The 19,566-nt window shown below is 46.2% G+C and overlaps 1 protein-coding gene across 1 annotated transcript; it reads right to left on the bottom strand.

Moving 5' to 3' along the window:
* Window positions 1–3,518: 3,518 nt before the first annotated feature.
* Window positions 3,519–19,437, bottom strand: LOC135819185 (GTP-binding nuclear protein Ran). The gene is made up of 4 exons (XM_065332352.1): window positions 19,279–19,437; window positions 19,055–19,139; window positions 7,331–7,644; window positions 3,519–4,304 (listed from the first exon to the last, which is right to left on the bottom strand). The coding sequence occupies exons 1-4, from the start codon at window positions 19,312–19,314 to the stop codon at window positions 4,089–4,091; spliced, it is 651 nt and encodes a 216-aa protein (XP_065188424.1). The 5' UTR covers window positions 19,315–19,437; the 3' UTR covers window positions 3,519–4,088.
* Between the last annotated feature and the right edge of the window lie 129 nt (window positions 19,438–19,566).

Here is a 19,566-nt window from a genome sequence, read left to right as displayed (position 1 = left end):
CAACAACCGACACTTTTCCTGGCGTGCAAAGATAATCGCGAGCAAAAGGGCCTCGGCCAAGATAAGGCCATCATTTTTTATATCTATGTTTCGCGTCAGGTCAACTTCCAGAATCGTATGCGAGAGGTGGAAAGAAATAAAAAGTTGCAAAATAATAAAAAAAGGATCATCAGAGATGAATAGAACTGTACATACCACATAGCCTATTGACTATTGTCAATAGCTCGTGCATGGTGTACATTCGAAAGAAAAATCGTACATCGAAGCACAAAATCTGGGTTATCAGCAAGAGGAAATACTGTAATTTCACAAATTTTCGGTGTACTTTTATTTTCGGTACTTTCGGTGCATCTGTTTCATACCTAAAATTTCAATACACCGAACAAACACTAACACACATAATCCAATAGGGAACTGCTTCTCTGTACCGAAAATTTCTGTTCACCTAACCAAGCCTTTTGCTTTCATACCGAAAATATTGAGCACCGAAAATTTCTGAAATTAGAGTATTCACTTTGCAGAGGAGGCAACCGTTGGTGCCCATGCTTCGCTGGATTATTGTACTCAGCCTTCAGCAGCGGTGCAAAGAGCTCCGAAACGACGCATCCTCTCAGCTTGAGGCGATCGATGCGGTCTGGTGTAAGCTCAAAGAATTCTGCTCGCAGATGCAGAACAAACGATCTACCAACGCAGGCCAATTCTGAATCCCAGCTTCGCCGTATGCAACCAGTCCACACTGATGACTCGCACGATCGTACACTCACCATGCTCACTGTGCATGTTCGATTATTTTATTTTTTTCCGGAAAAATCAAAACGTATGCGTGCGGACGACGCGAAACATAGATATAAAAAATGATGGCCTAAAAGACCTGTTGCTCGCGTGTGTCCAAGTTTATCGTATCCTAGGAAACGGTACGATAAAAGTAAGTTTGCCCGTCGTGTGAATGGCCTATTAGGCCATCATTTTTTATATCTATGTTTCGCGTCAGGTCAACTTCCAGAATCGTATGCGAGAGGTGGAAAGAAATAAAAAGTTGCAAAATAATAAAAAAAGGATCATCAGAGATGAATAGAACTGTACATACCACATAGCCTATTGACTATTGTCAATAGCTCGTGCATGGTGTACATTCGAAAGAAAAATCGTACATCGAAGCACAAAATCTGGGTTATCAGCAAGAGGAAATACTGTAATTTCACAAATTTTCGGTGTACTTTTATTTTCGGTACTTTCGGTGCATCTGTTTCATACCTAAAATTTCAATACACCGAACAAACACTAACACACATAATCCAATAGGGAACTGCTTCTCTGTACCGAAAATTTCTGTTCACCTAACCAAGCCTTTTGCTTTCATACCGAAAATATTGAGCACCGAAAATTTCTGAAATTAGAGTATTCACTTTGCAGAGGAGGCAACCGTTGGTGCCCATGCTTCGCTGGATTATTGTACTCAGCCTTCAGCAGCGGTGCAAAGAGCTCCGAAACGACGCATCCTCTCAGCTTGAGGCGATCGATGCGGTCTGGTGTAAGCTCAAAGAATTCTGCTCGCAGATGCAGAACAAACGATCTACCAACGCAGGCCAATTCTGAATCCCAGCTTCGCCGTATGCAACCAGTCCACGTAAGGCCACACTGCACTGATGACTCGCACGATCGTACACTCACCATGCTCACTGTGCATGTTCGATTATTAATTTTTATTTTTTTCCGGAAAAAATCAAAACGTATGCGTGCGGACGACGCGAAACATAAAAAATGATGGCCTTAGCTGAGTATTAGTATTACCATGCTGACTATACAGTGCATTTCAAAACTATAGACGCGTAGGGTTTTTGAAATATTTCAAATTTGGCTGGAACTTTTTGAGAATAGTTTTCGGAATATTGCTCAGGATCGCTCCGCAATTACTCTCATATACATGTAGTTTCTAAAGGATTGGATAACAGACGCCCAATTTGGAAAAATTTATGCACAAAGTGATCACAGATTTTATGTGGTATAGATGCTGGCATAACGGTTTTTGTAGGTACGCCTCGCGCAATGGACTGGAGGCCTAGCCCATTTGCCGGCAATTCTTCCAGCAAAATATCGAAATTTCTCACGAAAAGAAATTGCTGGCAAATTCCGAGCAAAATATCGAATTTACAGAGGATCCGGGTGTGTTTTGGCAATTCTATTCTATTTTTTTTTGGTTTCATTGGGCCAACGTCGTGCTGAAATAGCTCGTGCAGGTTGTCAGGTGTACATCAATTTGAAATCATGCTACAAAATCCGTAATACTGACACCATTTTCAGTTTTGCTTTCCTCATCAGAGTCACCATCCACTTTTACCAAAGTAGACGGTTCATTCGAAGCCATTTTTGCCACAAAGCAGAAGCAAAATGGAGCAAAATATCGGAAACGAAAGGCAATGCCAGGCAAAATATGGAAAGTGCTTGGGCAAAATTTGCCAGCAAAATATCGAGGCGCCCCGAGCAAATTTGGGCAAGGCCTAATGCTGACATGATGCATGATGCCAGACTGGGCCCATGCGCCCAGTGCATGCAGGGGGATACCCCAGAATGGCATAATGGCCCAAACCGCGCGTACCGGTCGAAGCCAATTATGTCATGTCATGATCAGCCGGGCAGGTATTACCCTGCAATTATGAACCAGGGAATCAACGGTAAAACCTGCTACTTCACGGCTCCCTGATAAATTCTACTACTATAATATGAACAGGTGCAAATTTCTTGGACTGAGGTCTTGTGATAAAAGCAGAGCTGGTTATCCGGCCTGTCAAGCTTATCCTTGGCAGTAGGAGTGGCTCGATCATTTTGATAGATTGATTTTTATTTAAGGATTGTCCAAAGGCCGCAGAGGCCTATTTGCCCGGGATGACTGTGGTACAGCCATGGCCAAAGAAATCCGACCCACGAGTTCAACGAAGCGCCGCGTTTCCATTTTGATTACATCATGCAGTGTCCAAAAAGACAAAACCCCATCCGAGGGCTGCATGAGCCTTCACACTGCTTTTCGCTGATGGTTCGGATTTCTTTGGCCACTTACCCATCTCAGTTCCAATGCCAATGGTGCCATCAAAAGTTGCCGGTACATACACACACAAACACGTGTCCACTGCCGGAGCGATGACAGGCTAGGAGAAGTCCCTTTGGTGACAACCACTCTTTGCCACCCCAACTGGCTCCTATATATGGCGGATTTGACATTATCGCATAACCTCTGGAATGGCAGACGATCAAGCGTACTACAGTGCTGGCAACTGAAATCCGACCCCCTTGCCGGCGCGTTGGGCCGGCAAGGGGGTCGGATTTCAGTTGCCAGCACTGTATTAACCCGCCGCCAGGAAGTGTACACAGTTCGTTCCACTTCAATGTTCACTGCATTTGAAAGCAACGGTCACAGCCACCCGAAATCCAGCAGCAGACATTTGCGTTCACATGAAGATGGCCAGTGCCACGGCTAGCAATGACCAGGCACTCGCACACCAGGAAGCTCAGTACAACAGGTATGCTTGTTCAAAACAATTCTTGTTTTAAAAATATCATCACACTTGTTTTCAGATGCACGCCATCTGACAAGTGGTGACTGAAGAGCAGCAAACGAATAATCAAAACGAGTGCAATCGTTAGCTCTTCGGCACGGTACGAACGCCAACGTTCTGCGCAATGCACGCAGTATACTATACACGGGATTGCTTCCAAGGTCAAGCAAACACTGAAGGGCTGCTGCGTCCCAATCAGTAGGTGTGGTGAGATGTACAAAAGCAGGACAGATAAGAACAAACACTTCTGCCGTCACACAAAAAGCAATAAATCCATGTGCAAAATGTGTACTGTTCCCTGTATCGAAAGAGCTCCGTTAGTAATGCGTAGCGATTTCTTATCTGATCAGACCACAATCTGATCTGATTTGTATTGGATCAGACCGCAATGAAGGGATTCAGAGCGTGGTCGTTGTCGCCCGGTTAGACTTGGCAAGGCAAGATACGGCGGGCGGAGAGGTAACAAAACAACAAGAAAACAACGCAAATAAAAAAGAGCTTATTAACTTGTTATGGTCCATGTACTGAAAAAATGCTTTACAAATCGTCATCGTCGTCGGGAAGGGCAGTCTGCTCTGCTTGCCGGAGGTCTTGTTCGTATCTTGCGGCCATCTCTGGGTCCATCTGCACATCCGGAGGCTGCAACGCAGGCATTGCAACGAACTCTAGATTGGGATCTCCAACGAGCTTACGCGCAAGCCAAAGGAAGGGCTTCTCAAAGTTGTAGTTCGACTTTGCGCTGATGTCATAGTACTGGACATGGCAGACAACAACAAAAGAACAAGACTCTTAATGCCAAGAGAGTATGGAGATAAGGACGCCCAACAACAAGTGGATTACTTCATGGGAAGCGAGAGGGAGGGAGAACCGTGCACATGCATGGGCCTTGGAATACTTCTAGCTAGGGATCATTACAGACATTTGGGCATCCTTTGTCGGCATTTCACACGCCACGCACATTGGGACCTGATGGCTATACCCAAGAGTACATAACCAAGAGTGTGCAACTCCTATCTTGAGCTGCGATGGGTTCACCCACGGTGGAATTTTATTATTGTGTCATTCTTTGGCAGAAGCATGATGAAGTAGGTATGCTTTCCCGTGCTTGTTTTGTAGATACAGTGAGAGTTCGTCAAGTTCAAGACACATCGATCTATCGTCCGTTGTTCTGCTTCGACTACCGTGGCTGTAATGTACAAATCATTTTGTACTTTGATCTCTGGCTACGCATGATGGCATCGGTGAGCCAAACCGCCGCCAAAGACTGATGTCATAAAAAAATTCCGCCATAGGCTGGGAGATCGTCGAGTTGCACACTCTTGGTTATGTACTATTGCTATACCTCAACAGCCCCAACTTTCACACCAAGGTTCAACTCAAAGGTTCAACTCGAGTCCCACGGAATCCACATACATAGTAAATGTGTGGGATTTGTGCTGATAATTCGAAGAAAACAAACCATAATTAGAAGTTCACTTGATTTTCTGCAAATCAGTTTGGTTTGAATGCGCAGTCAGTTCAGTGTCCACTAAATCTGAGTCTAAGGTGCGTAGTGCAATGCTGCGTGTCAATGTGAGCATTTTGACATACAGAATGTGTTGTGGGTACATGTTTGGATAATTAGAATGTCCGGATAATTACAAGTTTTTCCCCAGCATTTCCGTGTTCGAATTATGAGGATTCCACCTGTACAACATATGGACCAATCGCGGTCATCCGTACTTGCATAAGAACGAAACGGCGCTTTTAGTGACTTTTTGCATACAAATCCCCATCTAGTAGGGCGCAGTCACCCAGTTTCGGTGGAAGCGCGCGAGTTCGATTGGGAATAAAAGGAGGAAGGGAGCGTCTCAGCTTCCTCGGACCAAGACCATTCTCTCAGCACCCCGAAGACTACAACTGGTGAATATTTGATTTTAGGGTATACTTCCCCTTTAACCCTTTATGTACTGCGCCCATCTCGAACCGTAAAAATATTTACGGTTCGGCGCGCCGCACTTGGACGCGCCGTTCGGCGGCGGCCTTTCTCTGATTGACCCGCGTTTTTTTTGCAGTGGACAGCGGAGATACCACTGAAAAATTTGATGTATGATATGGGTAGGTCGCTATTTGAAAGTATGGAGACCGATCGCGTCGAAATGTGCGCTTCGCAAATGCAGCGCTCTGCGATATATTTTGCCAATTTCGATCGTGTTTTCGGTCCATCACCCTGCTGCTAATAGAGATATAGCCTTCTCCAGATAATGCCGATATCCTCTAGTCGTGGTAGACACCTGGAGAGAGCTGAAGCAGCGATATCTCCTCAGGATCTGAATCGAAACTGCCAATTTTCATCGCTGAAGCCATCACAGCATTCGCTCTCCAAGTAGCAGCGAGAGGGAGGGCAGCGATGGCATAAAATCACCAAGGCAGGCGGAGGTCATCCCCTAGTAACTATTTCTTGTTTTCTCAATCACCAATCCTCGCTCGACGTGAGTAGATCAGCAAAACTACATATTTCAAATCTGAAATAATTGCAATAATTTGAATATTTGACGCAATTGATTGCGTCTGGTATTTAGACGATACTTCCGTTTTCCGCCCCTTCTGTTGCTGTTCATGCATGCAACTAGTGCCTGTGGTATCCTTCTGTTACTGTGCGTCCCAATGGCCGTTCCTGATACTTTATTTCAAATGTAGCGATCTCAATTGTCAGAATTACGCACGATTGGCTCACAATTGGGTATTCCGTGTATGCCCTCTACTTATAGCTGCATGCTGGATTACAATATGTTAGTTTCCTCACACAGAAGACTGCAATTCCAACCAGTGTATTTTTGCTGATAAATCTTCACTGACATGTTCTCTTACAATGGGAACTACTGACATGATTACATGAAGCAACAGATGAAGGTTGGAAGCATTTTATTGGCATCAACGCAAACCTGTCTCTTTCTTAGAGAACGCCTTGTTTGGGCTACTTCGAGGGGCCATAACCCCACCAAAGTGTCCAATTACATACCCTAAGGCCGTTGTGTATAGTGTTTGTCGCCGTATTGTCCCTCTCTCATCTATAATTATGCATGCTCGTTGTAAATAAATGAGTCTTTGTCTTGTCCCACAATGGACTCCTGCGTGGCTTCAGGCGAACACAACAAAGGCCGCCCAGAATTAATTCGTTGTTTCGGGTCACCCGACTGCAATTTTTTTTATAGTGCATGCAAATGTACATACATGACTAGACTAATAATAGCAGTCCAGACATCGACCTCAGAAGCAGCCAAATGACAGGATGCAGCGCTTGGTGACGACATTGTCTTCTATCTACGATCCTCAATCGGTCCTGAAACAGCATCAGCTCCGCCACCGCGTCGCTCATTGACAGAAGTTTTCAAGGTGAGAGCTGCTCGTCAGACTCGTTTGCCAGCGAGGCCAAGATCTGGTCCTGGAGGGGACCTGGATCTGATGGAACAATGGCTGCGCTGGATCATCTACAGTCAGATTTGATCGACTGGCTTGATGGACAGAAGCTATTCGATATGCACAATTGTACATGTATGCACATGGCCGTTACCAAAATTAAATAAAAAATAAACCAGACCGACACTGGTACGGATGAGTGAAGTGATCCGAAACAACGAATTAATTCTAGGTGGCCTATATTGATTTTCTCATTCTGGGCACCCCTAGCATTGCACGAAAGGTGTCAAACTGGCAAATTTTCGGGAAAAAAAGTATCTCGGCATGAGCTACCTTAAAAAAGTTTCTACACACCAGTACCACTACATTACAAGACGTACCTGAAGATTCTTCTTTCTGTGGAAAACAATACTGCGGGCCTTGACTTTGCGATCCTTGATGTCAACCTTGTTACCACAGAGGACGATGGGAATGTTCTCGCACACTCGCACCAGGTCTCGATGCCAGTTGGGCACATTCTTGTAGGTGATTCTGGATGTTACGTCGAACATAATAATAGCACAGTGAGCTTGGATGTAGTAGCCATCCCGCAGGCCACCAAACTTCTCCTGACCCGCGGTGTCCCAGACGTTGAAGCGAATATTACCCCGGCTCGTGCTGAACTGGAGCGGATGCACTTCAACACCGAGGGTTGCTGCAAAAGGAACATGAGCGTGATACAACACGATCAGCAACAGTGGCACAAACGCGGCGAGAAAGCGGGCCGGAAGAAAGGATATAACGATTAGTGCACAGACACCGCCAGTCCAATAACATTCTCTCTATGTTGGTCAGCTATCTACATTGTAATTGGTTAGTTTTCCCAACTACAGCTGTATTGTGCCTTTTCAACTAAAGTATTTTCTGGTGTGTTAGCCGCAGTCTGTTTAAAAAAGATTAGCAATCCTGGCGATCGCCCGGGGAGTTTGCCGTCTTACCGTTTGAGCGCTCGAGCGCTGACTGGAAAAACTCACTGTGAACTCGAAGAAATATTCAGCGCGAAAGCATGAAAATGACAACTCATTCACGTCGATACTCTGGTTTACAACAAACGGGTTCTTCCTCGTATCGATATGGAGTCAGAAAGGACACGTCGAAAGTGTGGTAAATGTTGACGAGCGGCATGGGTCACCAAATCGTTTCTTTGAGCTGCGATGATTTACTCTCACCATGTGACGAAAACGACATCACCATAGACTCATTCCCAACGCCATGACTTGGCAAAGCTATCCGTGTGACTTCGACAGCATTTTGAGAAAAGCAGATGCCTAGCGCCTGTGAAAACTGATAGAAGACGGCGTTGACTGCTATTAAAATTCAAATAAATTGGCAATCTTGAAATACTAAAATAATTCTCAAAAAGAAATCGATCGATTTGCCGGTGTATTCAACACGTACACGAAGCTACAGCGAGATGACTTCCGTATTCACTCACACCGTGTCAGTGTTGTAAGTGTGTTCACATGGCGTGAGCCAGTCAAGTGCCAGTCAGTTCGGCAGGAAGCGCGAGCTCCAACAACAAGTCGTTTGGTGCAGCCACCTTCAAGGCTTTGTCTTGTACCAGTTTGATCACCAAAATGAAAAAAAGTTTAACTGGAAGATAGGTTGGGATTTGAACTCACAACTTCATGGTCAGCAGACAGCATTCATAACCACAAGGCCGAAAAGGAAAAGATAAATCGTGGGCTTTGATAAAAAATCGATACTAGCTTCCAGGGCAATTTGTAAACCATGGGAAAAGGCGCGAAACCTGGTCGAAATTTTAACTCCATAACGGCTGGTCCAATTGTTCCGAAACCTTCACTGAATAATTTGCCGTGCCCTAACAAGCCTTTTTATGTACTTTATTGTCCAAATTTCCTTATCTTCATACTTTTTAAGACCAAAACCTGATTGCTAATCTTTTTGAAACAGACTGTAGTACAGTCAACTTCGCTAATAACGACAGCGAATATAACGACAGAATTCTCATGCCCAGAGCAAAGTCCCATCTAGCTGTAATACATATAATGAGACTTCGGGTATAACGACACTTCGCGAATAAGGACACTTTCTGATGCCCCGCCGAGTGTCGTTATAGGCGAAGTTGACTGTATATTGTTTGACAGCTTGACTGTCCCCTTGGAAAATCGCGATTCCACGGCCGCGACAAATTCCGCGAATCCAGCATTTTCTGCGGAAAACGTGCAATTTTCTTCATTTCGCCTCAATTTTCAGTGAATCCGTGAGCCCATGCCATGGCCCACCCTGTACAGACTTTCATGCATGGTGTATTCTGTGCGCTTAGCTACGTGTACTTGGTGCATCGAAATTTCTTGTTAGATACTCCGTTCACGTTTTTGTGGTCCATAACTATGGTTGCAAGATACTGCAGTTTCCGCAAAGTTACTATATCTGGCCCACATTTTTCACTCTTTTCGCCCGCAATTTCTTGAGTTTTTCACCGCGATTTTCCAGGGGGACAGGCTTGATTGGGTTTACGGGAATGTGTATGTGTGTGTATATGTGTGCATGCATGTACGTGTGTGTGTTTGTTATGCTGCGATAAATGCATTTACTCAAAACAATGAATCTCATTCTGGGAATTATGTGTTCCCAGACTTATTCACTGAATAGAGGTTATGCGAAAGGATCACGTGCAGGCGGCGTGTAGGCGGCCAAAGCGGCCGCGCTCCGCAGGGGTGGCAAAAGAGATGAAAAGTTCAAAAGAAGTACATGTGCCTGGAATAATTTCACGAAGGAAATTTCCTGTATCGCTGTTACGTTCCTCTTCTGTTCTTTACAAAGGACTATTGTACGAACGCTGAATCAGTGGCCATGACTTCTCCCAAGTTTTCAAAAGTGTATGACGAGTTAGATGACTCCAGCAAATGCCGGTACCGTGAAAAGCTCGAGCGCGTTGCACCAGACTCGAGTGATCCTTACCTGCCCAGAAGTATTTTTTTAGGGGAAGATAAATTTCCACTTGTGGACTATCCCGATATTTACAATTTCTTGGTCAACGCGCCCAGCCCCTACACCAAGGAGCAGCTCAAGGCCTACAAGAGCTTGGAAGGCTACAAATACCTTGTCAGTGGCTGGGTCGGCGATGTTCGTGCGTTTCCAGCGTCTGAATCTGACACATGTGACAGCAAGTTTGTCATCGCCAAAGTCCGCCATTCCCAGTCAGTTTCCGGCACCCATCTGCAACCCTGGATTGCTGCGCAAAACGACGGTAGCGTGATTTGTGCACACTGCACCTGCATGGCTGGTCTTGGTGAGTCTTGTTCTCACGTTGCTGCACTGTTGTTCAGCCTGTATTCTAGAACGCAGCTGATTCAGAACACAGGAAGCACTTCATTGCCGTGCCAATGGTCAACTCCTTCAATGAAGGAGGTGGAGTATGCCAGGATTCGTGACATAAACTTCACTGCACCCGACACTAAACAGCATGGGAGCAAGCGCCGTAGGTCGGAGGAGAAGGTCCCTGCTGATATTAAGCAACCCTCCAGTGCTGAGCTGGGTGAACTATATGGAAATTTATGTCAAGCCGGTAAACCGTCATTACTCTCCCTTGTTCCCGGGTTCTGCGATAGGTACGTACCTTCCAAGCCCGAGGGATATCCACCCATTTTGGATTTATTGTACGAACCAGACATGCTGGATGCTAGTTTTGGGGACCTGCTCGTTCGTTGCGAGGCAGTATTTCCAGCGGTCTGTGTTTCAGAGGAGGAAGCACGCGCTGTGGAACAGGCTACGCGGAACCAGGCAGATTCCAAGGCCTGGTTTGAATTTCGCGCCGGCCGGATCACAGCTTCAAAGTTGAAGTCTGCTGTTCGCACGGATATTAGCCAGCCCTCTGCGTCCTTAGTCCGCTCTGTGTGTTACCCTGAGGCACACAAGTTTCGTAGCAAAGCCACACAATGGGGATGTGATCACGAGCAGAAGGCAATTGACAACTATAGTGAACATGCCAGTGCAACACATCAGAAGGTTGAAGTACTGCCCAGTGGCTTTGTAATTCATCCGGACTATCCATATCTTGGCGCTACTCCCGACTCCCTTGTGCAGTGCTCCTGCTGTGGCAACGGCGTGGTGGAAGTGAAGTGCCCGTACGGGTGCCGAGACAGTAGCCTGCATGATGCTGCCGATTCAGGGAAGTTCTGTCTAGTAAAGTCCGGCGGAGCACTCCATCTTAAGCAAGACCACATGTACTACTACCAAGTACAGCTACAGATGCTGGTGTGTAAGGTGCAGTACTGTGACTTTGTTGTGTGGAATGAAGGTCAGCTGTTTGTGGAGCGTATCTGTGCAGACACAGATTTCATCCGTGAAGCGGTAGCAGGTGCCAAGAAATTCTTCCAGTGTGCTGTTCTCCCAGAGCTTGTTGGGAAATGGTTCACTAAGACGTTCTCCACTCTTCCTGCCGATGCGTCTTCAGCGGCTACATCAGCCTCGGAACCACTTGGTGCTGCCAGTACAACATCTACTGCGGATCAAGAACGCCCTCCGGAGTTTTGCTACTGCAAGTCTGTGAAGGCTGGCGAGGTACTGCGATGTTCCAACAACGATTGCAGTATTCGTTTGTTCCACATGGCTTGTTTGCAGCTGAAGAGTAAGCCAAAGCGCAAGAACTGGACCTGCCCGGAGTGTCGCAAGATTAAATCTGCCACTAAATAATGATATGCATGTACAATTACAGTGGTAGCGACTTCGGCGACAAGTTTATAGGAATGTTGGTCGCTAAGCACAATGTTCGTCAGCCTACTCAAGCTCAACTGCATGAGGGGTGAATTCCCCGAAACACTGTGTATTGAGCAGGGAGTGGTGCTTTCTTGCAGGTTTGCCGGAAGGAGGGCTCGAGGGACTTCTTCTCTGCTCTAGATGGCAGTTGTGAGTCAGTCAAGTGTCTGGATGGAAGTCGTGAGTTTGTCAAGTTTCTAAATGGCAGTCGTGAGTCAGTCAAATGTCCAGTCAAGGCGGCAGGAAAGCTCGACCTCTAGTATGGGGTGCAACCAACTTTCCATGTACATAGTCATTTTTGTCGTAGCATTTGTAAATCCAAGTCTCAAGCATTTGAGAAGTGATTATATTCATGGAGCCTGCTATTCTGGTATTTCTAGAGTTGCATTTTCAACTTGTTCTGCTGTGCCTTCCACGGTACTTGCTGTTGCACTTGCCACGTGTGTGCATACAATCGGTGGCTGGGCTTTCACAACGATTTCCGTTACCTTTCTTGTATTTCTTTGCTTGCATGTATCTCTGAAGGACCATAATGCTGATTCGTATTTGTGGGTCCCAGGACATGCGTGAAGACCACTCACTGCTTATGCATGTGAGCAGAGGAACTCCATCATTACACATCAAACACTTCGCTCTTTACGTCTCTTCCGGGTGATGTTGGCATAAGTTGAGTTGTTCTTTGGTGCTGGGCATACTACATCTGATGGTACATCGCACACTACCCAGCACCCTAAGTTGGGTTTCAGGGCTATTCATATTATATTGTGTTGTCCCTATTTGGACCACGAGTCATTATATTGATGCAACAAGAAACGCAGGCATGTCGTGAGTGATGATAGAAGCCATTATTATTACTATTATTGTAAGTCTGTTGGTGTTGCCATGACCAAGCAAGCTTGGCTAGCCAGACAAAAGAAACTAGAAACAAGCGAGGTCAATGAGGTGAACACATGCGCATGCAACTGCAGAATAGGTAAAACAGAAATATAATTGCCGGTATATCCAGACAGTCCAAAAAGCACAAGGGGTTAATAATATAGCAATCATTACAGCTGACAAAGCGGCATGATGTAATTTACTCGAAAGGTACGACGGACTCACAACAGTTGCACAGAGCACAGCAGACGGTGACAACCTTGTCAATGAATGCACATGATGTAGCTTTATCGTCATGCATGAGGAAAGCAATGGGCAAAGTGCCAGAGAGGATCGTGTATTTCTGGCGAAGCATTCCAATCACTCGCTCCACATGGATACGGACGCGTGACACTTGTCGAGCACTGTCCAATTTCAGCCTGGAGAGTTGCTTCTTCCCCTTCGTAAATGGGGGCATCACCAACTCTGCGCAGAACATGCCAACGCTGTCTTCAACAGTGAAACCACGGTCAGCCAGCACCTGGTCACCCGGATTTAGGTGACTAAGCAGACCGCAGTGCTCTGTGATGAACTTGTCTGAGGCTCTCCCGCCCCATGCATGCGAAATAAATGTAATGACACCTTGTGGCGCTACGCCAATCAAAAACTTTGCAGTGTTATGGCTTTTATAGTGAGAGTACGTTTGAGCTCTTGCCATCAGATCAGAAGGTCGTTCACAAAAAACTTCAAAGCAGTCAATAATGACAGCACAGCCCGGGAAATGCTTACGAAATTCAAGTGGCAGAGTTTTGCGTAGTTCGTCTCTTTCCGGCCATTTGACAAGTGGTCCCAGCATCACATGCATCACCCGGATCCAGCGCTGGAAAATCCGGCACACGGTCGACTGGTGAATGCCGAATCTGTACGCCAAGTCTTGGTCCCGACAATTCAGCCGAAGCTTCATGAGAACAATCAAGAACTGCTGGAAGAGAGAGAGCGTGTGGCGGTGGTGCTGTGGAACTCTCTTCCTCACGTGTTCAAATATGCCCATCATGGTCCCAAAAGACTGCAAACCAGTGTAGAAGAGCACCTTCGCGTTGTCTTTCTCAAACGACTCGATTGACAAGGTGTCACCTTGTCCTGGAGCGTGTGGCATCCGTTTGCTTTCCAGGACCAAACAGTTGTTTGTCTCCTCCAGCCGCGTCAAGTGCTCCATATCCATGTCAGTCTGCGATGAGACACTGGAGACTGCTACAGGATCAGACTCTACCTCTGCACCATAGGCACCAGGCAAATCTGCCATTGCCTCTGTGAAGTCATTCCCGGAGGCGTCCACTTTCACTGGTGTCTGCGTCTTGCTCTCCTCGAACGTCAGCTTCCGCTTCGCTCGGCGTTCATATGCCACCAAATCCCTCTCCGCTTTACGCTTTACAGGAGTCCTGACATGTTCAAAAAGTTTCGGAACGTAAGCGGGAGATAGTGGATCGTTGCTCTTCTCTGCGCCTACGAAATGGTCTGAACAGATCCTGCTACTGTCAGTTGGCTTCCAATTCTCTCGTCTCATAGCCGCAACCCATAGTTTGCGCCGCTCGTCCGCTACAGGAAACTTGTAAAACTTCACAGCCGTTCCAGGATCGGCACGATTGCTACATCCGACGGCTGCACAACTCTTCGGCATGTTGAAGGCTAAAAACTTCAGCAAGCGAGACACCAGCGGAAATCAAAATAAAAGTGAGGAACGATATGTCGACAACCAACAACAAATTTTACTTTTCCTCTCAAAGACTAGTAAAAAATAGTTCAAGCAGAAACGACTTCATTTTGCCACCCCTGCCACTCGCAGCCGCCTTGGCGCTCCTCGTGACGTCATTCGCATAACCTCTATACAGGTTCCATTTTTGAACCATGGTGCAGAATCCAAACACATCTGCACTATATTTCTGCAATTGCGAAAATGGTTGAAATATCCTAAGTACTAGTAAATACTCAGATGGTGAGCCAACGAAAAATATTAAAATAGAAACAAGGAAAACGGTGGGGCACAAATTATGCGTTAGAGTCCACCAACTAAACCAGGTTTTGAACAGTCAGACTGGAATGTAGCTTGTGTTCGGCTTGATGGTGCTTACCTTCCCCTCTTTGGAATTATCACTAATATCAAGAGTAGATAAACAAGAGTGTGCAACTCCGGATGGATTGGCCCACGGCGGAATTTTTTGTTGACGTAATCTTTTCGACGACGCACGCGCTGCGAGCCTTTTGGAGAGTTTTCCCTCGTGCACTTGGCTGGGCTTTACACTACAAGGTCGGTGCCCAGCACGTGCTCTCACACTGCTCTGCGGCAAAGCCGCGTTTCTCTGAAAAAAGGTGACGTAAACAAAAAATTCCGCCGTGGGCGCGGGGTATCTGCAGATTGTGCAGGAGAGATCCGGAGTTGCACACTCTTGTTTATCTACTCTTGCTAATATCCATGAACCTTCTAAGTTGGCAGGCTGTTGGTTAGCGCTATCGAGCAGTGCTCGAGCTCACTTCCTTGCCGTAGAATGCCTCAATACTCCTCGTCAGTCTGGTGCCACCTTGTGCACATCTGACTGTTCAAACCTGGTTTAGTTGGTGGACTCTAAACACATAACTTGTGCCCCACCGTTTTCCTCGTTTCCATTTAATATCCTAAGATAATACAATTATCAATGGTGTGTAATGTGTATGCGTCATAGTTGTGGCCTGCATAGATAACATTCAAAAATCCGAGGACGGCACACTTCAACAGGAAACAGAACAGCTTTTTTCTTATTGAAAATGGCAAAATTTCAACGCCTCTCCAAAAACACCTCATACTGCACCAAACATATCAGTGATCCCTAAATTTTTTAGACAATCAACATAAGCACTACCCAAGGAACAAATTCCCAAGATTATTAAAAAAAACTTTCTATGCTTAATTTTTGGAGTTTGGTGGTCCGAGCCTCCTTTTGGCTTTCGAGTGCCACTGGTCCAATCACGCTACGAAATTTGCAACAATGTGATTACTAATCGTTCGATTTTTCAACCATAACATCAGTCTGTTGTACTTCACCGATTTTGACGATCTTGGGCTCGCTGGAAAGCCCTTGGAGAGAGGAGAACAACGGTCCCAAACTCATCAAGAGGACCCATCACTGTCCGCCGCTACAACTCCGGAAGCGCCACAATAACTCCAAGTCAAGTCGCCAAGCACGCTCGTCCTGCCGCGTGACTATCCTTCAGTCAATTTTTTCGGGAACATGCCATACATCTGTGGCCATCTTCTTTGGGAGTGATGTCACACTCAGCCGTGGCAGAGACAGGGAAATCTCTGTTCTGCGCTAAACAATTGTGTGTTGTTCAGCGCAAAAGCATGAAAGTTCGATCGCATGCGGTTCGCTCAAACTTCATCGTAGCGAGCTGGGACTTCTTCGAGCTGACAGCTGAAGACCGGTTCACAATACAACTTCTTGCGACAGCGACACACGGTTCACAATCTTTTTCATGTTTGCGATATCCTTATGCACTAGTACTATGCACGTGCACCCAGGGTAGAAAGAAACTGTACTCCATTCGTGTATGTCGCACGTCGCAAAACTGTCCCCACAGGATACCGCGATTCCGCGGACGCGCAATTTTCCGCGTTATTGGCTGTCATCCGCATTTTCGAGAGATTTTGCGTAAAACCCGCGTTATTCATGGAAATGTACAAGAAAATAGTACATGATGTTGAAAATGTACTACAGTCGTACCGGTGCATGAGTTTGTAAGTTGTATACTTGCAAGAAACTGCATGCTTAAAGGGGCACTCCGGGAATATTTTCGGTGGTGTGTTCTCTTCATGGGGGCCTTATATGGCCCCCAAAGAATGGGGAATCGCGAAAACTAGACCCAAAAAGTCGATATATGAAGCTAGGGAGGGCCAAGTTTGTCTCCTCTTTTGATGACGTCACGTGTGATTAGTATTCAAATTCTCTGCATTTGAAGATCTTAGTTGTTTGAATTTCCTGGTGATGAAGAACGATGTTTGGTCAACATTCCCAAGCTTCACAACTGCAGCGACCATACTCTAAGGAACCAGTTACCTGAAGGACCTCCTGAGGTGCCCCTGGTAGAAGCGCAGCCTGATGAGAGCCAGGAAATTGGAGCGGACGTATTCACTGGTCGACAAGGAAATAACGATTGGTGTTCCTGCCAGAAATGTGGGGTGATGCAGAGGGCAGTCGATTACCTTCGCTGTCGAGAGAGCGCTGCAGCTGTTAGCATTGGCAGCCCTTTGACATGCGTTACACATCACCCCGACTTCGCGTCAGCTTGTCTAAACAAAACTGTTCTGACCATATGCATCACGGCGTATAGAGAATTTCGGGATCCTCGTACTCGGACCAGTGAAGTCGTCCGCTCCAATCTCCTGGCCCTCATCAGGCTGCGCTTCTACCAGGGGCACCTCAGGGGGTCCTTCAGGTTCCTTAGAGTATGTCCGCAGTTGTGAAGCTTGGGAATGTCGACCAAACATCGTTCTTCATCGCCAGAAAATTCAAACAACTAAGATCTTCAAATGCAGAGAATTATTTGAATACTAATCACACGTGACGTCATCAAAACCATCAAAAGAGGAGACAAACTTGGCCCTCCCTGGCTTCATATATCGACTTTTTGGGTCTAGTTTTCGCGATTCCCCATTCCTTGGGGGCCATATAAGGCCCCCATGAAGAGAACACACCACCGAAAATATTCCCGGAGTGCCCCTTTAAGTTGTACAAATGACAGAGAATTCGTGCATAATGACCGCATTATACCGCATATTTGCCACATAAGGGCCTGTTTTCGCCCGCATAATTATAGATTTCGTCCGCGTTATTCTGTGGGGACAGGAAAAAGTTGAACTTTCTTCAACTTCTGCGACAGGTGCCTTGCGACTGCACGCAACAGCTCGTGACAGGCAGTTTCTTGTCGCAAAGTGCGTGCCGTGTCGCAAGAAGTTGTATTGTGAACCGGCCTTGAGACTCTCCGCTACCTGCTAGATGTTTCGATTTTGAGTTTCGGTTGAGATTTGAGTGAGTTACGGTAAATAGAGTACATGCGTGAGCGCCCAAGTCACTATGGTTCGATTTCGAACCATGCACGCTAAAGGGTTAAGCGAGGTCTGACTGTATGTGCTTTGAGAATGCATAAGGGGTTGATCTTTTCAGTGCTAATGAACTAACAGTCGCCGCACTGAAATTCTATGTGCTCGGAGAATGCGTGATACGTTTTCCAATTACCCGCAGACTTGGGTTGGCTGTGATGTTGCATTTTGTGGTTAAAGTCAGTTGCAGGCTGTACGAAACAAACAGGTCGAATGATTTGACGGTAGCAGACAGCTCTTATGATGGAGAGTGATTATGCTGCAGTGATTATTATGGAGGGGCAGAGTTGCCCTGTAATTGACACCAGGTCACCCCCAACATAACAATGCACTTAAAGGGGAAGTATACCCTAAAATCAAATTTTCACCAGTTGTAGTCTTCGGGGTGCTGAGTCGAATGGTCTTGGTCCGAGGAAGCTGAGATGCTCCCTTCCTACTTGAATCCCAATCGAACTCGCGCACTTCCACCGAAACTGGGTGACTGCGCCCTACTAGATGGGGATTTGTATGCAAAATCTCACTAAAAGCGCCATTTCGTTCTTATAAAAGCACGGATGACCGCGATTGGCCCATATGTTGTAGTCTTTTGGACGCTGAGTCGACTGGTTTTGGTCCGAAAAGGCTGCGATGCAGCGTTCCTCCTTTATTCCCAATCGAACATGGTTGAAGAAGCGGTCACGTGCTCCTGCGTACACCAGTCACCTGGTCACCGTGCCTGCAGGGTACAACTTACTAGCCTGTTTGACCTTTTTTGGGTGCAGTCCTGTCACTCGAGTTGAACTCGAGTTGAACCTTGGTGTGAAAGTTGTCGCCTGCTGGCGCGGTGACCAGGTGATTTGGGCACCCAGGAGCACGTGACCGCTTGTTCAACCATGTTCGATTGGGAATAAAGGAGGAACGCTGCATCGCAGCCTTTTCGGACCAAAACCAGTCGACTCAGCGTCCAAAAGACTACAACATATGAGCCAATCGCGGTCATCCGTGCTTTTATAAGAACGAAATGGCGCTTTTAGTGACATTTTGCATACAAATCCCCATCTAGTAGGGCGCAGTCACCCAGTTTCGGTGGAAGTGCGCGAGTTCGATTGGGATTCAAGTAGGAAGGGAGCGTCTCAGCTTCCTCGGACCAAGACCATTCGACTCAGGACCCAGAAGACTACAACTGGTGAAAATTTGATTTTAGGGTATACTTCCCCTTTAACCAAGAGAAAACGATATTCCCAAGTTTCACTCCATGATTTATCTATTCGAATTGTGCGTGGTATTATTATGAAAACATGTCAAAGTCATTCAATTTTCAATTTCACTCAGTGAATGAGATTTCATGATTTGAAAACAATCGACGTATTGTGCATACCAACATATTTCTTTTCAAACTCTCCGGTCAAATGACGCTTGACAAAGGTGGTTTTGCCAGTACCGCCGTCACCGACAAGTACACACTGCAATTGCACAACAACACACAAGTAGAGAGTTTTGAAATTATGGACTCAAACATTTCAATGGGTCAGAATTATTGCTGAATCAAGCTCGAATCCGGACAAGAGACCTTTCACTTCGACAAAAGGGAAGACAACTCACTTTAAATTGAACAGCTGGTTCTTCGGACGTGGCCATTTCCAAATTTCTACAAGGAAGCCAGCAGAAAACTACAAAGGCGCTTACTTCTGTCAACTTGTACTTCACAACAAGCTTGCTGAACTTTCGCGAAAAATCAGTTTTCGCCGGTTTGAAAAAGAGAGCAGAGCGCTAAAGTGACCTGGAGTCTGCGCATGGATCCTAAATATGGCGCGAATTGAAAGTTGCCATAGACACGCGTGGATACGCTTTGAATCAGTTGAACATGTACGTGAATATGGTAACGTGATC

Source organism: Sycon ciliatum, chromosome 1, assembly GCF_964019385.1.
Source record: "Sycon ciliatum chromosome 1, ocSycCili1.1, whole genome shotgun sequence".
In the NCBI taxonomy this organism is placed as follows: Eukaryota; Metazoa; Porifera; class Calcarea; order Leucosolenida; family Sycettidae; genus Sycon; species Sycon ciliatum.
This window is presented reverse-complemented; position numbering and strand designations above follow the sequence as displayed.